Source organism: Triticum aestivum, chromosome 5D, assembly GCF_018294505.1.
Source record: "Triticum aestivum cultivar Chinese Spring chromosome 5D, IWGSC CS RefSeq v2.1, whole genome shotgun sequence".
NCBI classification, from domain to species: domain Eukaryota; kingdom Viridiplantae; phylum Streptophyta; class Magnoliopsida; order Poales; family Poaceae; genus Triticum; species Triticum aestivum.
The window spans coordinates 382,046,915-382,067,040 of NC_057808.1; the positions used below are offsets into that span (position 1 = coordinate 382,046,915).

At 43.8% G+C, this 20,126-nt stretch overlaps 1 protein-coding gene across 1 annotated transcript; it reads right to left on the reverse strand.

Moving 5' to 3' along the window:
* Positions 1-11,133: 11,133 nt before the first annotated feature.
* Positions 11,134-13,711, reverse strand: LOC123125023 (phenylacetaldehyde reductase). Its single transcript, XM_044545565.1, has 6 exons — positions 13,342-13,711; positions 13,075-13,244; positions 12,607-12,792; positions 12,208-12,370; positions 11,674-11,863; positions 11,134-11,582 (listed from the first exon to the last, which is right to left on the reverse strand). The coding sequence occupies exons 1-6, from the start codon at positions 13,454-13,456 to the stop codon at positions 11,372-11,374; spliced, it is 1,035 nt and encodes a 344-aa protein (XP_044401500.1). The 5' UTR covers positions 13,457-13,711; the 3' UTR covers positions 11,134-11,371.
* Between the last annotated feature and the right edge of the window lie 6,415 nt (positions 13,712-20,126).

Consider the following 20,126-nt stretch of genomic DNA (forward strand, 5'->3'; position numbering starts at 1 on the left):
AAATACGCCAACCCAACAAGTACCTTTAGAGACACCTGTAGAGCACCTTTATAATCACCCAGTTACGTTGTGACATTTGGTAGCACACAAAGTGTTCCTCCGGTAAACGGGAGTTGCATAATCTCATAGTCATAGGAACATGTATAAGTCATGAAGAAAGCAATAGCAACATACTAAACGATCGAGTGCTAAGCTAACGGAATGGGTCAAGTCAATCACATCATTCTCCTAATGATGTGATCCCGTTAATCAAATGACAACTCATGTCTATGGCTAGGAAACATAACCATCTTTGATCCACGAGCTAGTCAAGTAGAGGCATACTAGTGACACTCTGTTTGTCTATGTATTCACACAAGTATTATGTTTCCGGTTAATACAATTCTAGCATGAATAATAAACATTTATCATGATATAAGGAAATAAATAATAACTTTATTATTGCCTCTAGGGCATATTTCCTTCAGTCTCCCACTTGCACTAGAGTCAATAATCTAGATTACACAGTAATGATTCTAACACCCATGGAGCCTTGGTGCTGATCATGTTTTGCTCGTGGAAGAGGCTTAGTCAACGGGTCTGCAACATTCAGATCCGTATGTATCTTGCAAATTTCTATGTCTCCCACCTGGACTAAATCCCGGATGGAATTGAAGCGTCTCTTGATGTGCTTGGTTCTCTTGTGAAATCTGGATTCCTTCGCCAAGGCAATTGCACCAGTATTGTCACAAAAGATTTTCATTGGACCCGATGCACTAGGTATGACACCTAGATCGGATATGAACTCCTTCATCCAGACTCCTTCATTTGCTGCTTCCGAAGCAGCTATGTACTCCGCTTCACATGTAGATCCCACCACGACGCTTTGTTTAGAACTGCACCAACTGACAGCTCCACCGTTCAATGTAAACACGTATCCGGTTTGGGATTTAGAATCGTCCAGATCAGTGTCAAAGCTTGCATCAACGTAACCATTTACGATGAGCTCTTTGTCACCTCCATAAACGAGAAACATATCCTTAGTCCTTTTCAGGTATTTCAGGATGTTGTTGACCGCTATCCAGTGATCCACTCCTGGATTACTTTGGTACCTCCCTGCTAAACTTATAGCAAGGCACACATCAGGTCTGGTACACAGCATTGCATACATGATAGAGCCTATGGCTGAAGCATAGGGAACATCTTTCATCTTCTCTCTATCTTCTGCAGTGGTCGGGCATTGAGTCTTACTCAACTTCACACCTTGTAACACAGGCAAGAACCCTTTCTTTGCTTGATCCATTTTGAACTTCTTCAAAACTTTGTCAAGGTATGTGCTTTGTGAAAGTCCAATTAAGCGTCTTGATCTATCTCTATAGATCTTGATGCCCAATATATACGCAGCTTCACCGAGGTCTTTCTTTGAAAAACTCTTATTCAAGTATCCCTTTATGCTATTCAGAAATTCTATATCATTTCCAATCAGCAATATGTCATCCACATATAATATTAGAAATGCTACAGAGCTCCCGCTCACTTTCTTGTAAATACAGGCTTCTCCAAAAGTCTGTACAAAACCAAATGCTTTGATCACACTATCAAAGTGTTTATTCCAACTCCGAGAGGCTTGCACCAGTCCATAAATGGATCGCTGGAGCTTGCACACTTTGTTAGCTCCCTTTGGATCGACAAAACCTTCCGGTTGCATCATATACAACTCTTCTTCCAGAAATCCATTCAGGAATGCAGTTTTGACATCCATTTGCCAAATTTCATAATCATAAAATGCGGCAATTGCTAACATGATTCAGACAGACTTAAGCATCGCTACGGGTGAGAAGGTCTCATCATAGTCAATCCCTTGAACTTGTCAAAAACCTTTTGCAACAAGTCGAGCTTTATAGACAGTAACATTACCGTCAGCGTCAGTCTTCTTCTTGAAGATCCATTTATTCTCAATGGCTTGCCGATCATCGGGCAAGTCAACCAAAGTCCACACTTTGTTCTCATACATGGATCCCATCTCAGATTTCATGGCCTCAAGCCATTTTGCGGAATCTGGGCTCACCATCACTTCTTCATAGTTCGTAGGTTCATCATGGTCTAGTAACATAACCTCCAGAACAGGATTACTGTACCACTCTGGCGCGGATCTTAATCTGGTTGACCTACGAGGTTCCGTAACAACTTGATCTGAAGTTCCATGATCATCATCATTAACTTCCTCATTAATTGGTGTAGGCATCGCAGAAACCGGTTTCTGCGATGAACTACTTTCCAATAAGGGAGCAGGTACAATTACCTCATCAAGTTCTACTTTCCTCCCACTCACTTCTTTCGAGAGAAACTCCTTCTCTACAAAGATTCCGAATTTAACAACAAAAGTCTTGCCTTCGGATCTGTGATAGAAGGTGTACCCAACAGTCTCCTTTGGGTATCCTATGAAGACACATTTCTCCGATTTGGGTTCGAGCTTATCAGGTTGAAGTTTTTACACATAAGCATAGCAGCCCCAAACTTTAAGAAACGACAACTTTGGTTTCTTGCCAAACCACAGTTCATAAAGCGTCGTCTCAACGGATTTTGATGGTGCCCTATTTAACGTGAATGCGGCCATCTCTAAAGCATAACCCCAAAACGATAGCAGTAAATCAGTAAGAGACATCATAGATCGCACCATATCTAGTAGAGTACGATTACGATGTTCGGACACACCATTACGCTGTGGTGTTCCGGGTGGCGTGAGTTGCGAAACTATTCCGCATTGTTTCAAATGAAGACCAAACTCATAACTCAAATATTCTCCTCCATGATCAGATCGTAGGAACTTTATTTTCTTGTTACGATGATTTTCAACTTCACTCTGAAATTCTTTGAACTTTTCAAATGTTTCAGACTTATGTTTCATTAAATAGATATACCCATATATGCTTAAATCATCTGTGAAGGTGAGAAAATAATGATATCCACCATGAGCCTCAACATTCATTGGAGCACATACATCTGTATGTATGATTTCCAACAAATCTGTTGCTCTCTCCATAGTTCCGGAGAACGGCGTTTTAGTCATCTTGCCCATGAGGCACGGTTCGCAAGTACCAAGTGATTCATAATCAAGTGGTTCCAAAAGTCCATCAGTATGGAGTTTCTTAATGCGCTTTACACCGATATGACCTAAACGGCAGTGCCACAAATAATTTGCACTATCATTATCAACTCTGCATCTTTTGGCTTCAATACTATGAATATGTGTATCACTACTATCGAGATTCAACAAAAATATACCACTCTTCAAGGGTGCATGACCATAAAAGATATTATTCATATAAATAGAACAACCATTATTCTCTGATTTAAATGAATAACCATCTCGCATCAAACAAGATCCAGATATAATGTTCATGCTTAACGCTGGCACCAAATAACAATTATTTAGGTCTAAAACTAATCCCGAAGGTAGATGTAGAGGTAGCGTGCCGACCGCGATTACATCGACTTTGGAACCATTTCCCACGCGCATCGTCACCTCGTCCTTAGACAATCTTCGCTTAATTCGTAGCCCCTGTTTCGAGTTGCAAATATTAGCAACAGAACCAGTATCAAATACCCAGGTGCTACTGCGAGCATTAGTAAGGTACACATCAATAACATGTATATCACATATACCTTTGTTCACCTTGCCATCCTTCTTATCCGCCAAATACTTGGGGAAGTTCCGCTTCCAGTGACCAGTCTGCTTGCAGTAGAAGCACTCAGTCTCAGGCTTAGGTCCAGACTTGGGTTTCTTCTCCTGAACAGCAACTTGCTTGTTGTTCTTCTTGAAGTTCCCCTTCTTCTTCCCTTTGCCCTTTTTCTTGAAACTGGTGGTCTTATTGACCATCAATACTTGATGCTCCTTTTTGATTTCTACCTCCGCAGCCTTTAGCATTACGAAGAGCTCGGGAATCGTCTTATCCATCCCTTGCATGTTATAGTTCATCACAAAGCTCTTGTAGCTTGGTGGCAGTGATTGGAGAATTCTGTCAATGACGCTATCATCCGGAAGATTAACTCCCAGTTGAATCAAGTGATTGCAGTACCCAGACATCTTGAGTATATGCTCACTGACAGAACTATTCTCCTCCATCTTGCAGCTGTAGAACTTATTGGAGACGTCATATCTCTCATTCCGGGCATTTGCTTGAAATATTAACTTCAACTCCTGGAACATCTCATATGCTCCATGACGTTCAAAACGTCGTTAAAGTCCCGGTTCTAAGCCGTAAAGCATGGCACGCTGAACTATCGAGTAGTCATCAACACGTGACTGCCAGACATTCACAATGTCTACAGTTGCTGGCGCAGGTGGTACACCTAGCGGTGCTTCCAGGGCGTAATTCTTCTGTGCAGCAATGAGGATAATCCTCAAGTTACGGACCCAGTCCGTGTAATTGCTACCATCATCTTTCAACTTTGCTTTCTCAAGGAACGCATTAAAATTCAACACAGCAACTGCACGGGCCATCTATCTACAATCAACATAGACAAGCAAGATACTGTCAGGTACTAAGTTCATGATAAATGTAAGTTCAATTAATCATATTACTTAAGAACTCCCACTTAGATAGACATCCCTCTAATCCTCTAAGTGATCACGTGATCCATATCAACTAAACCATGTCCGATCATCACGTGAGGTGGAGTAGTTTCAACGGTGAACATCACTATGTTGATCATATCTACTATATGATTCACGCTTGACCTTTCGGTCTCTGTGTTCCGAGGCCATATCTGTTATATGCTAGGCTCGTCAAGCTTAACCTGAGTATTCCGCGTGTGCAACTGTTTTGCACCCGTTGTATTTGAACGTAGAGCCTATCACACCCGATCATCACGTGGTGTCTCAGCACGAAGAACTTTAGCAACGGTGCATACTTAGGGAGAACACTTATACTTTGACAATTTAGTGAGGGATCACCTTATAATGCTACCGTCAATCAAAGCAAGATAAGATGCATAAAAGATAAACATCACATGCAATCAATATAAGTGATATGATATGGCCATCATCATCTTGTGCTTGTGATCTCCATCTCCGAAGCACCGTCATGATCACCATCGTCACCGGCGCGACACCTTGATCTTCATCATAGCATCGTTGTCGTCTCGCTAATCTTATGCTTCTACGACTATCGCTACCGCTTAGTGATAAAGTAAAGCATCACAGGGCGATTGCATTGCATACAATAAAGCGACAACCATATGGCTCCTGCCAGTTGCCGATAACTCGGTTACAAAACATGCCCATCTCATACAATAAAATTTAGCATCGTGTCTTGACCATATCACATCACAACATGCCCTGCAAAAACAAGTTAGACGTCCTCTACTTTGTTGTTGCAAATTTTACGTGGCTGCTACGGGCTTAGCAAGAACCGTTCTTACCTACGCATCAAAACCACAACGATAGTTTGTCAAGTTGGTGCTGTTTTAACCTTTGCAAGGACCGGGCGTAGCCACACTCGGTTCAACTAAAGTTGGAGAAACTGACACCCGCCAGCGACCTGTGTGCAAAGCACGCGGTAGAACCAGTCTCGCGTAAGCGTACGCGTAATGTCGATCCGAGTCGCTTCACCCAACAATACCGCCGAACCAAAGTATGACATGCTGGTAAGCAGTATGACTTATATCGCCCACAACTCACTTGTGTTCTACTCGTGCATATAACATCAACGCATAAAACCAGGCTCGGATGCCACTGTTGGGGAACGTAGTAATTTCAAAAAAATTCCTACGCACACGCAAGATCATGGTGATGCATAGCAACGAGAGGGGAGAGTGTTGTCCACATACCCTCGTAGACCGAAAGCAAAAGCGTTAGCACAACGCAGTTGATGTAGTCGTACGTCTTCACGATCCGACCGATCAAGTACCGAACACACGGCACCTCCGAGTTCAGCACACGTTCAGCCCGATGACGTCCCTCGAACTCCGATCCAGCCGAGTGTTGAGGGAGAGTTTCGTCAGCACGACGGCGTGGTGACGATGATGATGTTCTACCGACGCAGGGCTTCGCCTAAGCACCGCTACAGTATTATCGAGGTGGACTATGGTGGAGTGGGGCACCGCACACGGCTAAAAGATCAAACGATCAATTGTTGTATCTAGGGTGCCCCCCTGCCCCCGTATATAAAGGAGCAAGGGGGGAGGTGCGGCCGGCCAGGAGGAGGCGCGCCAGGAGGAGTCCTACTCCCACCGGGAGTAGGACTCCCTCCCTTCCTTGTTGGACTAGGAGAGGAATGGGCGACTCCGGTATATATCCGATAACCCCCGGAACCATTCCGGTGTCCGAATATAGTCATCATATATATCAATCTTCATGTCTCAACCATTTCGAGACTCCTCGTCATGTCCGTGATCACATCCGGGACTCCGAACAACCTTCGGTACATCAAAACATATAAACTCATAATATAACTGTCATCAAAACGTTAAGCGTGCGGACCCTACGGGTTCGAGAACTATGTAGACATGACCGAGACACGTCTCCGGTCAATAACCAATAGCGGAACCTGGATGCTCATATTGGCTCCCACATATTCTACGATGATCTTTATCGGTCAGACCGCATAACAACATACGTTGTTCCCTTTGTCATCGGTATGTTACTTGCGCGAGATTCGATCGTCGGTATCTCAATACCTAGTTCAATCTCGTTACCAGCAAGTCTCTTTACTCGTTCCGTAATACATCATCCCACAACTAACTCATTAGTTGCAATGCTTGCAAGGCTTAAGTGATGTGCATTACCGAGAGGGCCCAGAGATACCCCTCCGACAATCGGAGTGACAAATCCTAATCTCGAAATACGCCAACCCAACAAGTACCTTTAGAGACACCTGTAGAGCACCTTTATAATCACCCAGTTACGTTGTGACGTTTGGTAGAACACAAAGTGTTCCTCCGGTAAACGAGAGTTGCATAATCTCATAGTCATAGGAACATGTATAAGTCATGAAGAAAGCAATAGCAACATACTAAACGATCGAGTGCTAAGCTAACGGAATGGGTCAAGTCAATCACATCATTCTCCTAATGATGTGATCCCGTTAATCAAATGATAACTCATGTCTATGGCTAGGAAACATAACCATCTTTGATCAACGAGCTAGTCAAGTAGAGGCATACTAGTGACACTCTGTTTGTCTATGTATTCACACAAGTATTATGTTTCCGGTTAATACAATTCTACCATGAATAATAAACATTTATCATGATATAAGGAAATAAATAATAACTTTATTATTGCCTCTAGGGCATATTTCCTTCAATAGATTTCTTAGCTTCTTGCATATCTCCTGACTAGGAAATAGAACACATCTCTTCGGATTTGGTTTAGGTGGAGGGTCAAGAATTGTCCAATCATCATGATTTTTCATCATATTACTCAATAGTTCTTCGGCATATTCAACTCTCCATTCACTGAAAACACAATCAACACAACTATCTAGGTATGTCCTAGATTCAGCGGTTAGTCCAAATAATTCATTCTTTTTTATTGTGTGATCTGGACAAGCTCGATGCAATGCACAAAACCTCCCCCAGGCTTGTGGGAGTACTCTTCCTCAATTTGGTTATAATTATAAATATCTTGTAAAGCAGCTTGTTTCATATATGCAGGAAAATATTTATCATTAAAAGCACTAAACATATCATGAGGGGTATTTATGCTACTAGGTGCAAGATCATTAAAACAAGCTTTAGCATAGTATTTTAACGGGCACTAGTAGAAAAAGGGCCTAATGTGAAGCTCATTAGTCCCGGTTTGTAATTGAACCGGCACTAATGTGACCATTAGTGCCGGTTCGAATGGCTAGGCGGGCGGCGCTCATTAGTACCGGTTCGTGCCACGAACCGGTACTAAAGAGGTGGTGGCCTTTAGTACGGGTTGGTGGCTCCAACCAGTACTAAAGCCCCCACCTTTAGTACGGGTTCATGCCACCAACCGGTACTAAAGGGGTGCGCTGCCACCCGCAATGCATAATGTTTAGTCCCACCTCGCTAGTTGAGAGGAGCTCGCACCGGTTTATAAGCCCCGCCGCGGCTATACCGTGTCGAGCTCCTCTCTAAGCAGGCCTTTGTGGGCCTATTACAAGTCTTCTGCCCTGTGGGGCCTACTGGGCCGTACGGGCCTGCATCCTGGCCCAACTAGAGGTTTGGTTTCTAGTCGTATGCAGGCCGTGCCGGCTGGTAGGTGGGCTGTTTTTTCTTTATTTAAAAAAAATCAAAAAAAAATCCTTTAGTCCCAGTTGGTGTTACCAACCGGGACTAAAGGTCCCCCAGACCACGGCGCGCCTCGTGCCATGTGGTGGCCCTTTAGTGACGGTTCGTGTTGAACCGGTACTAGGGGGGCTTTAGTCCCCACACTTTAGTGCCGGATGCAGAACCGGTACTAAAGGGCCTTACGAACCGGTGCTAAAGCCCGGTTCTGCACTAGTGGAGAAAGGACACAATTTGAATATATAGTAATATTGGATCCTCTCCTCTTGAGCAAACAAAGAAGCTATAACATGCAACTTAGTTATGTGCTCAACAAAATTTTCAGTTTCATAACCATGAAAGAGATCTGATTCTACCAAAGTAATAAGTGAAGGATCAACAGAAAATTCGTAATCCTTATCATCAATGTAAATAAGTGAGGCACAAAATAGGATCAGGCTTAATCATATATTTACATTTGAACTATTTTTATATATACTATGGATATTTGCAAGTTATTTATGGATGAATTGTACTATTTTCTATAATTATTTTAAGTATTGCAGACTTAAATGAAAAAAACAAGGGCGGGTTGTAAACAGCCAGAGAAATGGCGGGTCAGCTTTGACGGTCAACATTAGAGATGCCCTTAGTCCCTTTTTAACTCGTTTGTTTTAGATTAGTTTGTTGCTCTTTTATTTATTTATTTTTAGAAACACGGTACAGACGCAGATGTTCATATACACCCATTCCTCATCCTTGTAAATGCACGTACGCGTATCATACCCTATGAGCACTTTCGAGGAACTGAATCGGTGGGTCTTAATATTAACAAAGTCATCATAGACATCTCGCTATCGACATGAACGTCGCCTCCCTCTGAAAGATTTTTTTTTATGAGACACACGTGCCAAACATGGGTTTGATCCTTAGTGGGTTAGGGTACAACCACTCTCCTAAACATCAAATTTCTGAACTAGGGCCTTCACTAAAACCATATATAACCATATGGCATCCAAGCATGCCATAACGCACTGGCATTGTATAGCAGCCGGCAGCTGATGGATTGATTTGTTGACCTAGCTGAGTCCACTTAACTAGTTCTCATTGCATATGTTTACTGACATCGAGTCCATGGACCCGGCACACCAAGTAAGTCAAAAACGCGCTACTATAGCCGCCAGCCAGCAGATTGACCGTATCTATCAGCTTTCAGCCGGCGATATGTCTTCTTCGTCACAACCTACTACGAAGCCACCTTCAAGCTTGCTTGTCGGCACGCTTGGTTAATTAACAACTCTTCCGAGTAAGTACGCTACTGGTATATATCAATATATTACTATGTGTCATGTGTGTGCTCACCGACACTGCTGTTCACGGCAAAATCCCATCCCATGCTCCGAATCAGGGTGCCTGACGGTGACGGTGACACCGGCGAGGCTATGTACAAAGATGTACAGTACATGGCCTAATTAGTCAAGACAACTGTACTTGAGACAGAGTATACGTACGTAACTTCTATCCTAACGTGGACGTGGAGAAGCAAAGTCTGAGGCAACATTTCTCGGAGAGCCGTTGGATCAAAAGACAATCATCCAGATCGGACCTGTTCACGCGGTACTGTTCAGATCATTGTTCACGCGGTACTGTTCAGATCATTGTTCGAGGGTCCTGTTCATATCACTGTTCAGGTACTGTTTAGTGGTACTCTTGCATCAGATCTGCGCATCTCGTTCTCGATCCAACGGCCTAGATGATGGGCAAAGTTAGAGGCAGTGTTACTCTCTGGCTTCACTTCAGCAAGTCAGAGAAGCTTCACCGCCCGTTTCACGCAACCTGACCGATCATAGTTTTGCATGATCAACAATTGTGCGCGTGTGAATGACCCGTAGTCTCGGCATGACCGCCGCCCACCGCACTGAGGCAGCCCTCCGTACGTCGGTTAGCGGTCTTCAACACATGTATATACTCCCTCAAGAAAATTATAAGACGTTTTAGATCACTAAAATATATTGCTTCTTCAGTCTTTTCATGGTCGAAATAGGTGCATTTCAGTCGACTGAGTTTTTGCAGTTGGGTCAGTCAATTTTGGTCGAAGGAAGAAATAGCCAGAGGGGAGGAAGAAACTCACCGGAGGGGAGGAAGAAGCTCGTTGGGCAGGCTACCCCGGTGTCTATCTTAGGGTTCAGAGTGGGGCGGTGATGGACGGCGGTGGTGGGGGGCGGTGGTATGGGGATTTGCTGGAGACAAAACTCGGTGCGTCGGGGCCTAGAGGGATGGCCGGGGCCTAGAGGAAAAGGGTACCCGTCCCGGTTCCATTTCGTAGAAACGAAAACAACATGCGAAGTTCAGACTTATCTGAACTTAGAATCAAACATAAATGAAATTCCAGAGAGCGAAACAGGTGATTTATGCACTCGATTTCTAGGGTCTTGCCACACATAGAGTTGCATATAAGAGGTCTGCTAGGACACTGACACCCAAAAATACTAGACTTATGTACCGTTGTTATGTAACCTGCGTAAACTTCCTTTCCCTCTAACTAAACATCCCCCTTCCCCTGTGCTTTTTAGGTGGCCCCAGCCCTCTCTAACGTCCAATTATAGCCTGCCAAATCATCTCATACGTAGGTCACGTAACAACTTCTTCGTAGATGCAGCATTGCTCCACGACACCTAGGTGTTAACTTTTATAGGCATTACAGGTAATCATAATTAAGCTAAAAGCATAAAGTAAACAGTGCCCGTTGCCGGATTTCAAACAGGACCCAAGAGAGGATAGGAGCCGTCTGATCAGGGATCAACGTCAAACACGACATCACCATGGTGCCAATCTGTATGGTGCAGTGTAGACGGTTGGATAGGAGATCGACGGAGGAGGCCAAACATAACCTGACGAAACGGCACGCGACGTAACTGAAGTTTTCAACACTTGCAGGGATAAGATTCAGAGAACTCGACACAGCATCATCGCAGTTATTCGTTTACAAAGGCGAACCGGGAATAGGCTACCTACCCAGCAGATCTATCGGCAGTCCTGTCTATCGGTCTCCACTCGCATCAGTATTCACATCGTGAGATCACCTTGAAGATTGGTACCTTTGTCATTACAAACGTCATTAGATATTCAGCAACATCGCATGCAGAATGGCATATCATTCCTCAGAGGCATGAAAAAACCGGAAGATATCAGGTAAGCGGCAAGCGTGTCCCTCTCCCTCGCCATCCTGCAGAATTCCCGTCTTCCGGTAGTATTCGATGCTATCCAGGAGCGTCTCCTCCAATTCCCTTGGCTTCCAGCCCAGATTCTTCAGTTTTGCAGACGAGATTGGGGTGATAGGAGAGTTATGATCCAGCTCAGCCTTGCTGCAAAAATCAAAGAGAGCTGTTCAAATGATGTAAACAAGCACGGCCGTTCAGGAAAAAATGTACCATTTTTATAAGAGAAGTTACTCACCAGTTTACATAATTGTAGTCAGGGTACGTCTTCTTCAGCAACTCCAGCATGGCTTTCGTGGTAATGTAATTTGGTGCGCTGATATATCTCCCAGATGATTCTGGTTTCTCATATACCAGAAGCAAAGCATCTGCCACATCACGGACATCGACTACGTGCAACAGCATGTCCTTCATAGCATTAGGACCTCCTGCATTGAATTAACAGAATTTCAGCAGCCAAAAAAAAGTAGCTTTTCGACGATATACTGTAAGAATTTTTCATGTTGGAATTCATTCAAAATTCTATTGGAATGAGTCACTCAATAGGAATTTCATAGGAGTGCCCATTTTTACAAGCTAATTATTTTGTTTCAAAGGACTACATTTGAAACAAGAATAAACTGTCCTACAAGAATTGAATCCTTCAAAATTCTTCGAGCATTCTGATACCGAGGGCTTGGCAAGCAGTTACTGAATTTTGCCCACCCAAAGACATGGCATATTAGTGATACTCCTACAAATTAACAAGAGGAAAAGGAAATAACGAGATGACCTTTTATAACATAGACGAGAAGTTCGCTGCTGGTACTGACAATGGGTTGCAGTTGTGGGCCTAAAACAACACAAGGGCATACTGTGACAACATTTAGCCCATTCTTTTCTGCATATTCCCAGGCTGTTTCTTCAGCAACAGTTTTAGCAAGACAGTACCAGAGCTGCAAACAGAAATTGTAAAGGGTCGAACTTAGTCCTCATACGCTGCAATGATTTGTAGTTTATGAGTAATTATCAACTTACGCTGAAGAAATCAACATGTCACGGATCAGCAACGAAAATTGAAATACCAAAATTTTATTATGTAAAGATACCATATAATATAGTCATCTGTAATAGGCTACTTATATCACAATGTAAGTTGTGATTGGTTCTTAACTTAAACATTATTACTAACCTCATTATCCACGCATATTTTTCTGTCGGACCAGCAACTCTCATCTTTGGGTTTACCCTGGGGCCAGTTGGGGTTAAAATGAACAGAAGAAGTGGATGACACCACCACAACTTTCTGAACCTTCATAGATGAACAAACTTCAAGAATATTTACGGTGCCCTTCACAGCAGGCACCATCACTTCTGACTGCACAGTTAAATTTAGCACAAAATTAGAAACAGTCATAAGGATTGTACAATTCCAATAGCAACTTGTAATTGTCTCAGCAGCAGTAAGTCCTAGGAGACTCTAGAAAATTACTGAGCACACTTCTTAGAAGAATTACATAAAATACATAACTGGAGGTATAGATGGTAAATTAATCTCTGCATCGACAGTTAAAGGAAGAACAGAAATCCAAAATTCAGTTGAACAATTCCCTAAAGCTACACCGTGAACTGGTAATGATATGGACAGATGTGCACTAGCCTCAGGATCGACGATCTTATCCGCAGGGACGGGGGAGGCGACATGGAAGATGCCCTCGCACCCCTCGACGGCGGCGGCCAGCGCGGCGCGGTCCAGCACGTCCGCCTTGAACAGCCGCAGGCTCTCCGCCGCCCCGTCCAGCTGCATAAGATGCGCGTTCTTGGAATCACCTGAACCAAACATTCGGACGTCAACCGGCGAGGTGCGAACAGGACGGAGAGGAGAGGCGAGGACGCCGGAGAATCAGATCGGACGCGGCGCACGTACATGGGTCGCGGACGGTGGCGTGGACGGCGTAGCCCCGGGAGAGGAGTAGCTTGACGAGCCACGAGGCGATGTACCCGCCGCCGCCGGTCACGCACACGCGCCGCGGTGGTGCCATCCTCCTCGTCCTTCACCTACGAGACGGCTTGCTGCCGCGTCGTCGGCTCTTTATGTCTCTGTCGCAGCTTTGCCGGCTTGGCACTTTGTCACCCACTTGCCGGCCGGTAGACTCCATGGGGCAAATCGACATCAAAAGATCATGCCGAGACCTAACAAAGACCACTCGCGACCAGGGTAGAGACGAACAACGAGCAGATTGGGTGCCGTCCGCATTGGAATCATCGCGCCGCGCGCTTTCGTCGCCGGCTGATTGGTGCCAAAATGCCTCGGGTGCTTTCTGTTTGTTACCAGCCATGCACTACGCACGTCCTCGTGCACGCGCATTGTGTTGACATGTCGTGGGAGCGACTACAATAAAATCACAGCTTGTGGTGCAAAAATAGAAAAATGAATCTGGGCCGTCTGATCCTGTGTGGATGGTACAGATTCAAGTGGAGGGATCCTAGGCCACTTAATGTGCATTTTATGAAAACCCCCTTTCTAGTAGTTAGATGTAAAACAGACTTTTGCAGTAACTACCTCTACTTTTTCATGTCCAAACATTCTGTTCTTACTAGTAAGAATGCCATATCTTCTGACAAAAACAAATGCCATATCTTCACAGCGTTCATTCATGCTCCTTCCCTTTGCACCTCTATTAAGTACAATATAGTGGGTTCTACCATATAAACTAATTATGCAAGAAACTAGAACATGATGGTCACTCAAGAGTATGTCAACATTTTTCAAAGATATTCGAGTACATGACAAAAATTAAGCCACCCTCATAGGCACAGGCACTTTATGTTAAAATGGACCATTCCAGGCACAAATACTAATTTGTTTAGTACATGTCAAAGTGGAACATCCCAGACATAACAAAAGAAGACATTCATATCAAGTTATAAATACCATCACAGGATCAACAAGCCTTGCTAGTGAAAATTGCATCAGCTTTGGTACATAACGGGCAAGGCTAAGTTTGAAGGAGTATAATAATCATCGCTCAACAAGAATTGCCATTAAAAAGTGCATCAACGTTGATATCTTGATGGCACACGACAGTTGCCTCTAGATGCAATGCTTCTTGTTCATCAAGCTTCTTGTCCTGGGAGAGATCGGACGGAGCAAATATGATCCAGTTAGTGCAAGTCCGTGTATGTGTCGTACATTCATACTTAAAACTTTTTAATCATGAGCTGAACAAATGCATTAACAACACCATCTGACAGTGTTTCATGCACATACCACACGGAAGGAAAAATGGAGAAGAAATCGCATTCATCACAAATACAAAAGTATGTTTCTATGCTGGAATTCACGGACAGGCCAACTATTTTGTGGATAATCCTAACTTACCAATAATTAACAAATTATATAAACATTATTTATCTTGTATAGGAAAAACCACTCTAGTGCATTCTAGAGATTCGCCACAACCGGCAGAATTAGGCAATATAATTATTTAATTGTGCTATTAGAAATCCATCCTTTATAAAACCTTGGCACTTTCAAATAGCCTATTGTATGTACAAATAAGAAAAGAGCATATCGTACGATAAAATGATGTGTTGAACCCTCGAAGCCATTGGACATTTTAATCACTCAAAACTGGTCATGAGTTTGACAAGAACAATATTAGCAGAGACTCTTCCTAATATAACCAGTGAACCATGTACCAAGTATAATAATAGACACATCACAATGTCTATTCCTGACATTGTGAAGCATTAACAAATATGTATGTTTTTCTACACTTACCATAACATCATCACTATAGTACTTTTTACTGAAAAGAGCTCAATAGTTTTTATTTGGGTACTCCGCTAGGTCATCTTGTATGAAAAATATCTTGCAAGATTATTTGCAAACACACTAGCTTGCAAAAGAATTGATCTGGTGCCTTGACAAAATTTTAACATGGCTTACAGATCCACACAGAATGACTGCCTGAACATCCATGTATAGAGCTAAGATCAGCAGACAGGGCTGTACATTCACATGTGCAACCTGTGGAGCTGCACAGGGCCCCCATTTTTTCTACGTACAGCTTTAGGAATTAAAGACTAATGGACCAGTAGACATCAAAGTAAAAATGGACTAAGCGGCTGGCTGCTAGACTCCAAGTCAACCACGGAACCACTCCAGGCCCAACTCCCGCCTCCTGCACCTTCTCAAGAATAAAAAACATTCACTGGAGCTCCTTATGGCCTGCCTAAGACTAACTCTAAGAAAATTGTACAACTGTACTAGTGATTACCTTTATTTCAGGAATGTACTAGGGTTATACCTTAATAAAAAATGTTATAGGCTTTGTACACATGGGTCTAAATTTTGATTTCGCACTGGGCCCCGTGTTTAGGAGGTACGGCCCTGTCAGCAGATTACAGGTTTCAACAATTATCTAAAAAGCATAACTTCATAAGTAGCAACGACGACAAACAAGAAAGGGGGTTTTATGACTATCCTACTGATGCAGATTAGTGATGGCATGCATTATATTATATCTCGTAATAACAAGAAAACTACAACATCTTGAGAGATATAAGTGAACAAGAAAAGAGAAAGGCATGTGTCATGGAAGAAGAATTAATCCTAAATCATGAACATGCATACTTGATCTGGTTTGGCATCTAACGAATTTTTTTTCCCATGACACCAGAATGATGCTCATTACCTCAAACTTGATCTGGTTTGGCATCTAAATTTCGTCTACAGCTTTATCGCAAAAAAATGGCTACAGCTCCAAATTGATCTGCAATATATATATAGGGAAAATGAGACAAGATTTCGTGCATCCAGGAAAGGGATTGGAGCTTGAGAGGTGGCTCGGCTTGCGGGAATTTCATGAGAGAACAAGCAAGGGGGTAGAAGAGGGGCCATCCGAGGGAGAACAGATGCACCACAGAAGAAAGAGAATGGCGAGGGGCAAGGGGAGTGAGGAATTTCTGCAAGGAAGTCAGCCGTGTGGTGGCTCTACACTCTGTGAAGGAGGGAGGGGGAAGAAAGCTTGAGGACTGGTGGAACTCACCACCGTTGCCATGGTTACGTCGCCGTTGCATGGGGGTTCGCGGTCGGGCGGGCGGCGTGCTGTATCAGCGGCTACTGTCTAAGGAGTAGATCCTCTAGGAGCTCGCCAATCATCGTCGGCGCAGTGGCGGAGCCAGGATTTAAACTCTGTGTAGTCAATACAAAATTGTGTAGTCAAATACACATATTTGTAATATTTTCTAATTACTTTTTTGCATAGTTCTTGCTTGTATTACCAAAAACCTGTGTAGTCAACTGACTACACTGCCTCTAAGGTGGCTTCGCCACTGCGTCAGCGGGCGGCGGCATCGGCCTGGTGCGGCGGAGGGATAGGGTTGGAAGGGGCTTGCGCTGCCGCTGAGGGATTCGAAGAAGAAGGGTGTCAGGAGGAAAATAGTTAGGAGCGAGGGACTCGAATGGCAATTGTGCGCACAGATTCCACTCAGTACAATCTGTACCATGCATGATCCATCCGACGGCCCAGAATCGATTTTTCTATTTTTGCACCTAGACCTCTTCTTCTATTCTAGTCGTTCCCGCATGTCGTCCTATTGTTGTTCTACTAATATGGATTGAAGAGAACATCTTCTATTTTGTACATGTATTTATTCAGCTTAAAGCAGGAAAACACTTGGCTTCTACCGGCTGATCGCACGCGAGCATCCGCCGGCTTGTCCGTACGACGCGTGTCCTGACCGAGCGGTCCTTTTTTTCTTTCTTTCGGTTAACATGGCTGCTGCTCGTTGCTCACTTCCACTACGATGAGTTTTCGCAGCAAGGTCTCTGTACTACAACAAGATCTATGTTGCAGAAAAATTAAATTTGCAATGACACCTCTGTTACAAAAAAAAACTGAAACAAGGCCTCTGTTGCAAAAAAAAAGTTATTGCAAATTTTTTTGCAACATGACCCGCCCTTAAAATAGCGTATATTAGTTTATATCCCTTAATGCTCACTTTTCTTTAGAAGAAAGGCTAGATGTAAATATGAATTTGATTTGCTAGTTTGCTGAAGGACCACGATAAATTTTGAACGTTCGGATTTTAAGCATGACAAACCGAACGTTTTCTATGGCAACTTTAGTTGACGCGAGTTGGCAAGTTTAGTTGGCAACTTTTGTCTTAGTTCATTTTTGTCAGAAAATTACCATGTTTGCCAATTAAACTTGTCACCTCACGTCAAAAAAATTGTCACAAAAAACGTTCAGGTTGCCTTGCTTAAAATCCGAACATTCGGGATTTATTATTTCCGTTGTTGAATGTGTTTGTGGATGTATTCCTGGAGTTGTGCTGGCGACCGGGTAGAGGAATGAAGAAAGAAAGAAAGGAAGAAGAAAAGCTGGTCGCTAGGGTTGCGAACAGGTGGGGCCGTGGCACGCTTTCATGTTCCATTTCCCCTTTGCGGTAACCACTCCACTACAAAAGAAATGTCTTGACTATTTTTAGGTGATGCAGGTGCCTGAATTTCTTAATCGGGAAAGGTCACGCTACTATAAGGGGCATCCGGTAGGGCATAAGGGCATCTCCGACACAGACCCTTAAATCACCCGTAAATGTCTGGATCGATCTCCGACGCAGAATTGAGGTGGAGCCCGCGCATTTGGAGTGGACATATTGTTTTCTTGGCAAAACTTCCCCTTCTCCACCCTCTCCACTACCACCCCCCCTCTCTCCACATCAATTACCATCCTTTTCACCTCCGTCGCCGCATGGACCTATACGAAAAGCTGCCAAAGACGGCAGAGTTGGAGGATCCGGAGAAGGCGGTCGCCCGGAAGGTCAACTCGATGAGACGACAAGCCCTCCGCCTCAATGCGAAGGCAAATGTTGGGGCGGCCGGCAAAAAGAAGGGTGCAGGGGCTGGGCGAGGGCCTAGGACGTGGGGCGCCATCGCCATCATGTCCAAAAAAATTCTAGCCTCCCTACTTCTACGTTGCCAAGTAGCTCAGTCGGCAATCCCCGGCATCGGCCATTAGGCACGTGTCGTATTGTGTTGACGTCAAGGCGGCACGGCTCCATTTCGCAGACTCGGCGTCGGTGCAACTTGTCCAGCCACGAACGAGGGGCGTGGGTCAGCTCGCTGCCCGCTCTCTGTTCACCGGTATGTGTCGACTGGACGAGCCGGCGTACGACGATGCAGACTGAGAGATGATGGATCAACACTCCGACATGAAGGAGAAAAAGAAGGCTGAAAGGTTTAACATCTTGATGGCGGCAGCGGAGAAGAAGTTCAAACTTGAAGAGAGGAGGGTTGAGCTCTTTTCGTTTGGGAAAAACAAACCGGTATCCACTTTGCTCGAAACTAGGGCAATACATGTTCATTCCAACATGATATAAATAATCTAGTATGTTAGCTCATGATTTACTTGAAAACATTAATATGATTTCTCTCAACTCCACCACATATTCTAATACTTTAGCTCACGATTTACCTGCCCACCTTAATATTCCGCCGCAAATACACCGCCACTCTCAGTGGACGTGTTCTCTCGACTCACCATCCGACAATCGCCGATCTACAAACGTCCCTCACTCCCTGGTTCGTCCCACCCCCCATGTTGTTCCTCCCCTTGCGCGACCCTGGATTTCGAACATGTTTGTCCATTCCCTTGTCTTGTGCATGCCACCCCGCCCTATGTCCAGCATTTTTTTAGGGTGTGGGTAGATTTCAGTCGACACAAAGTCTCAGTCAAGCGACAGAACATATAGAAAAAGGAAAAAATTAAAAGAGATTTTTACATGAATCTCCACGTAAGATGTCACGAATATATCTTTCTTTTTTCGCGTAATATATCATTGACTGAGACTTCCTTATGTCTCAAACTGAGATTTAGCAATCCCTTTTTTTAATCAAAAGAGGGGTTAATCCCTCTGGTTCATTAACGAAACCGAGTTTTACACAAGTTCACCAAATAAAACAAGTCTGACCGTCTCAACATTTGAGATCAGGCAACTAAAACACATGGCACTGAAATTTCTTTTTAGATTTCACAAGGATTTTACGCCGAGTTTTTGGAGGATTAGAATCCTTAAGAATTTTTCCTATGTTGATTGTTTGAGTTGTAGGGTTGAATTCTATATGAATTTTTCCTAAGAATTTCTTTGTACTACATCTCACGGGTTTCCAGCATCCAGTCAAACCTCTTTCAAAGAATCCTTTGTTTTTCCTATGATGCAAACAAACAAACCAAAATCCTATAGGATTAAGAGCATGACATTTCAATCTTATATTTTTCTATTCCCGCATTTTTAGAATTTTTACGAATCAAAGACGCCCTTTTTTTAGAAAAGGAGGATGACCTCTAGCCTCTGCATCTGGGAGATGCATGCGGCCACTTTATTGATTATTCTCGAGGACCTTACAAAGTATTACAACAATATGCCTGAATCCGCCATTTTGCAACATATGCCACTACTCCTATCTATATGATGAAGGGATGCTAGCTGGGCCAAAGACGCCCTACGTTTGCAAGACTCAAATCGTGGGTGAGTTGGGACGTGTCAGCACCACCTCGCCAGCCGAGCTAGGCTCGCTCCTCCTATGCAGGGAGGTCACACATCTGGACAGGGAGCAGAGCGGCAAAGTGTGCATCCTACACTGCAGGCCACCTCGGCAGCGACTTGCCTCCTCAGACAACATTTGCGATACAGTTTGCTTCA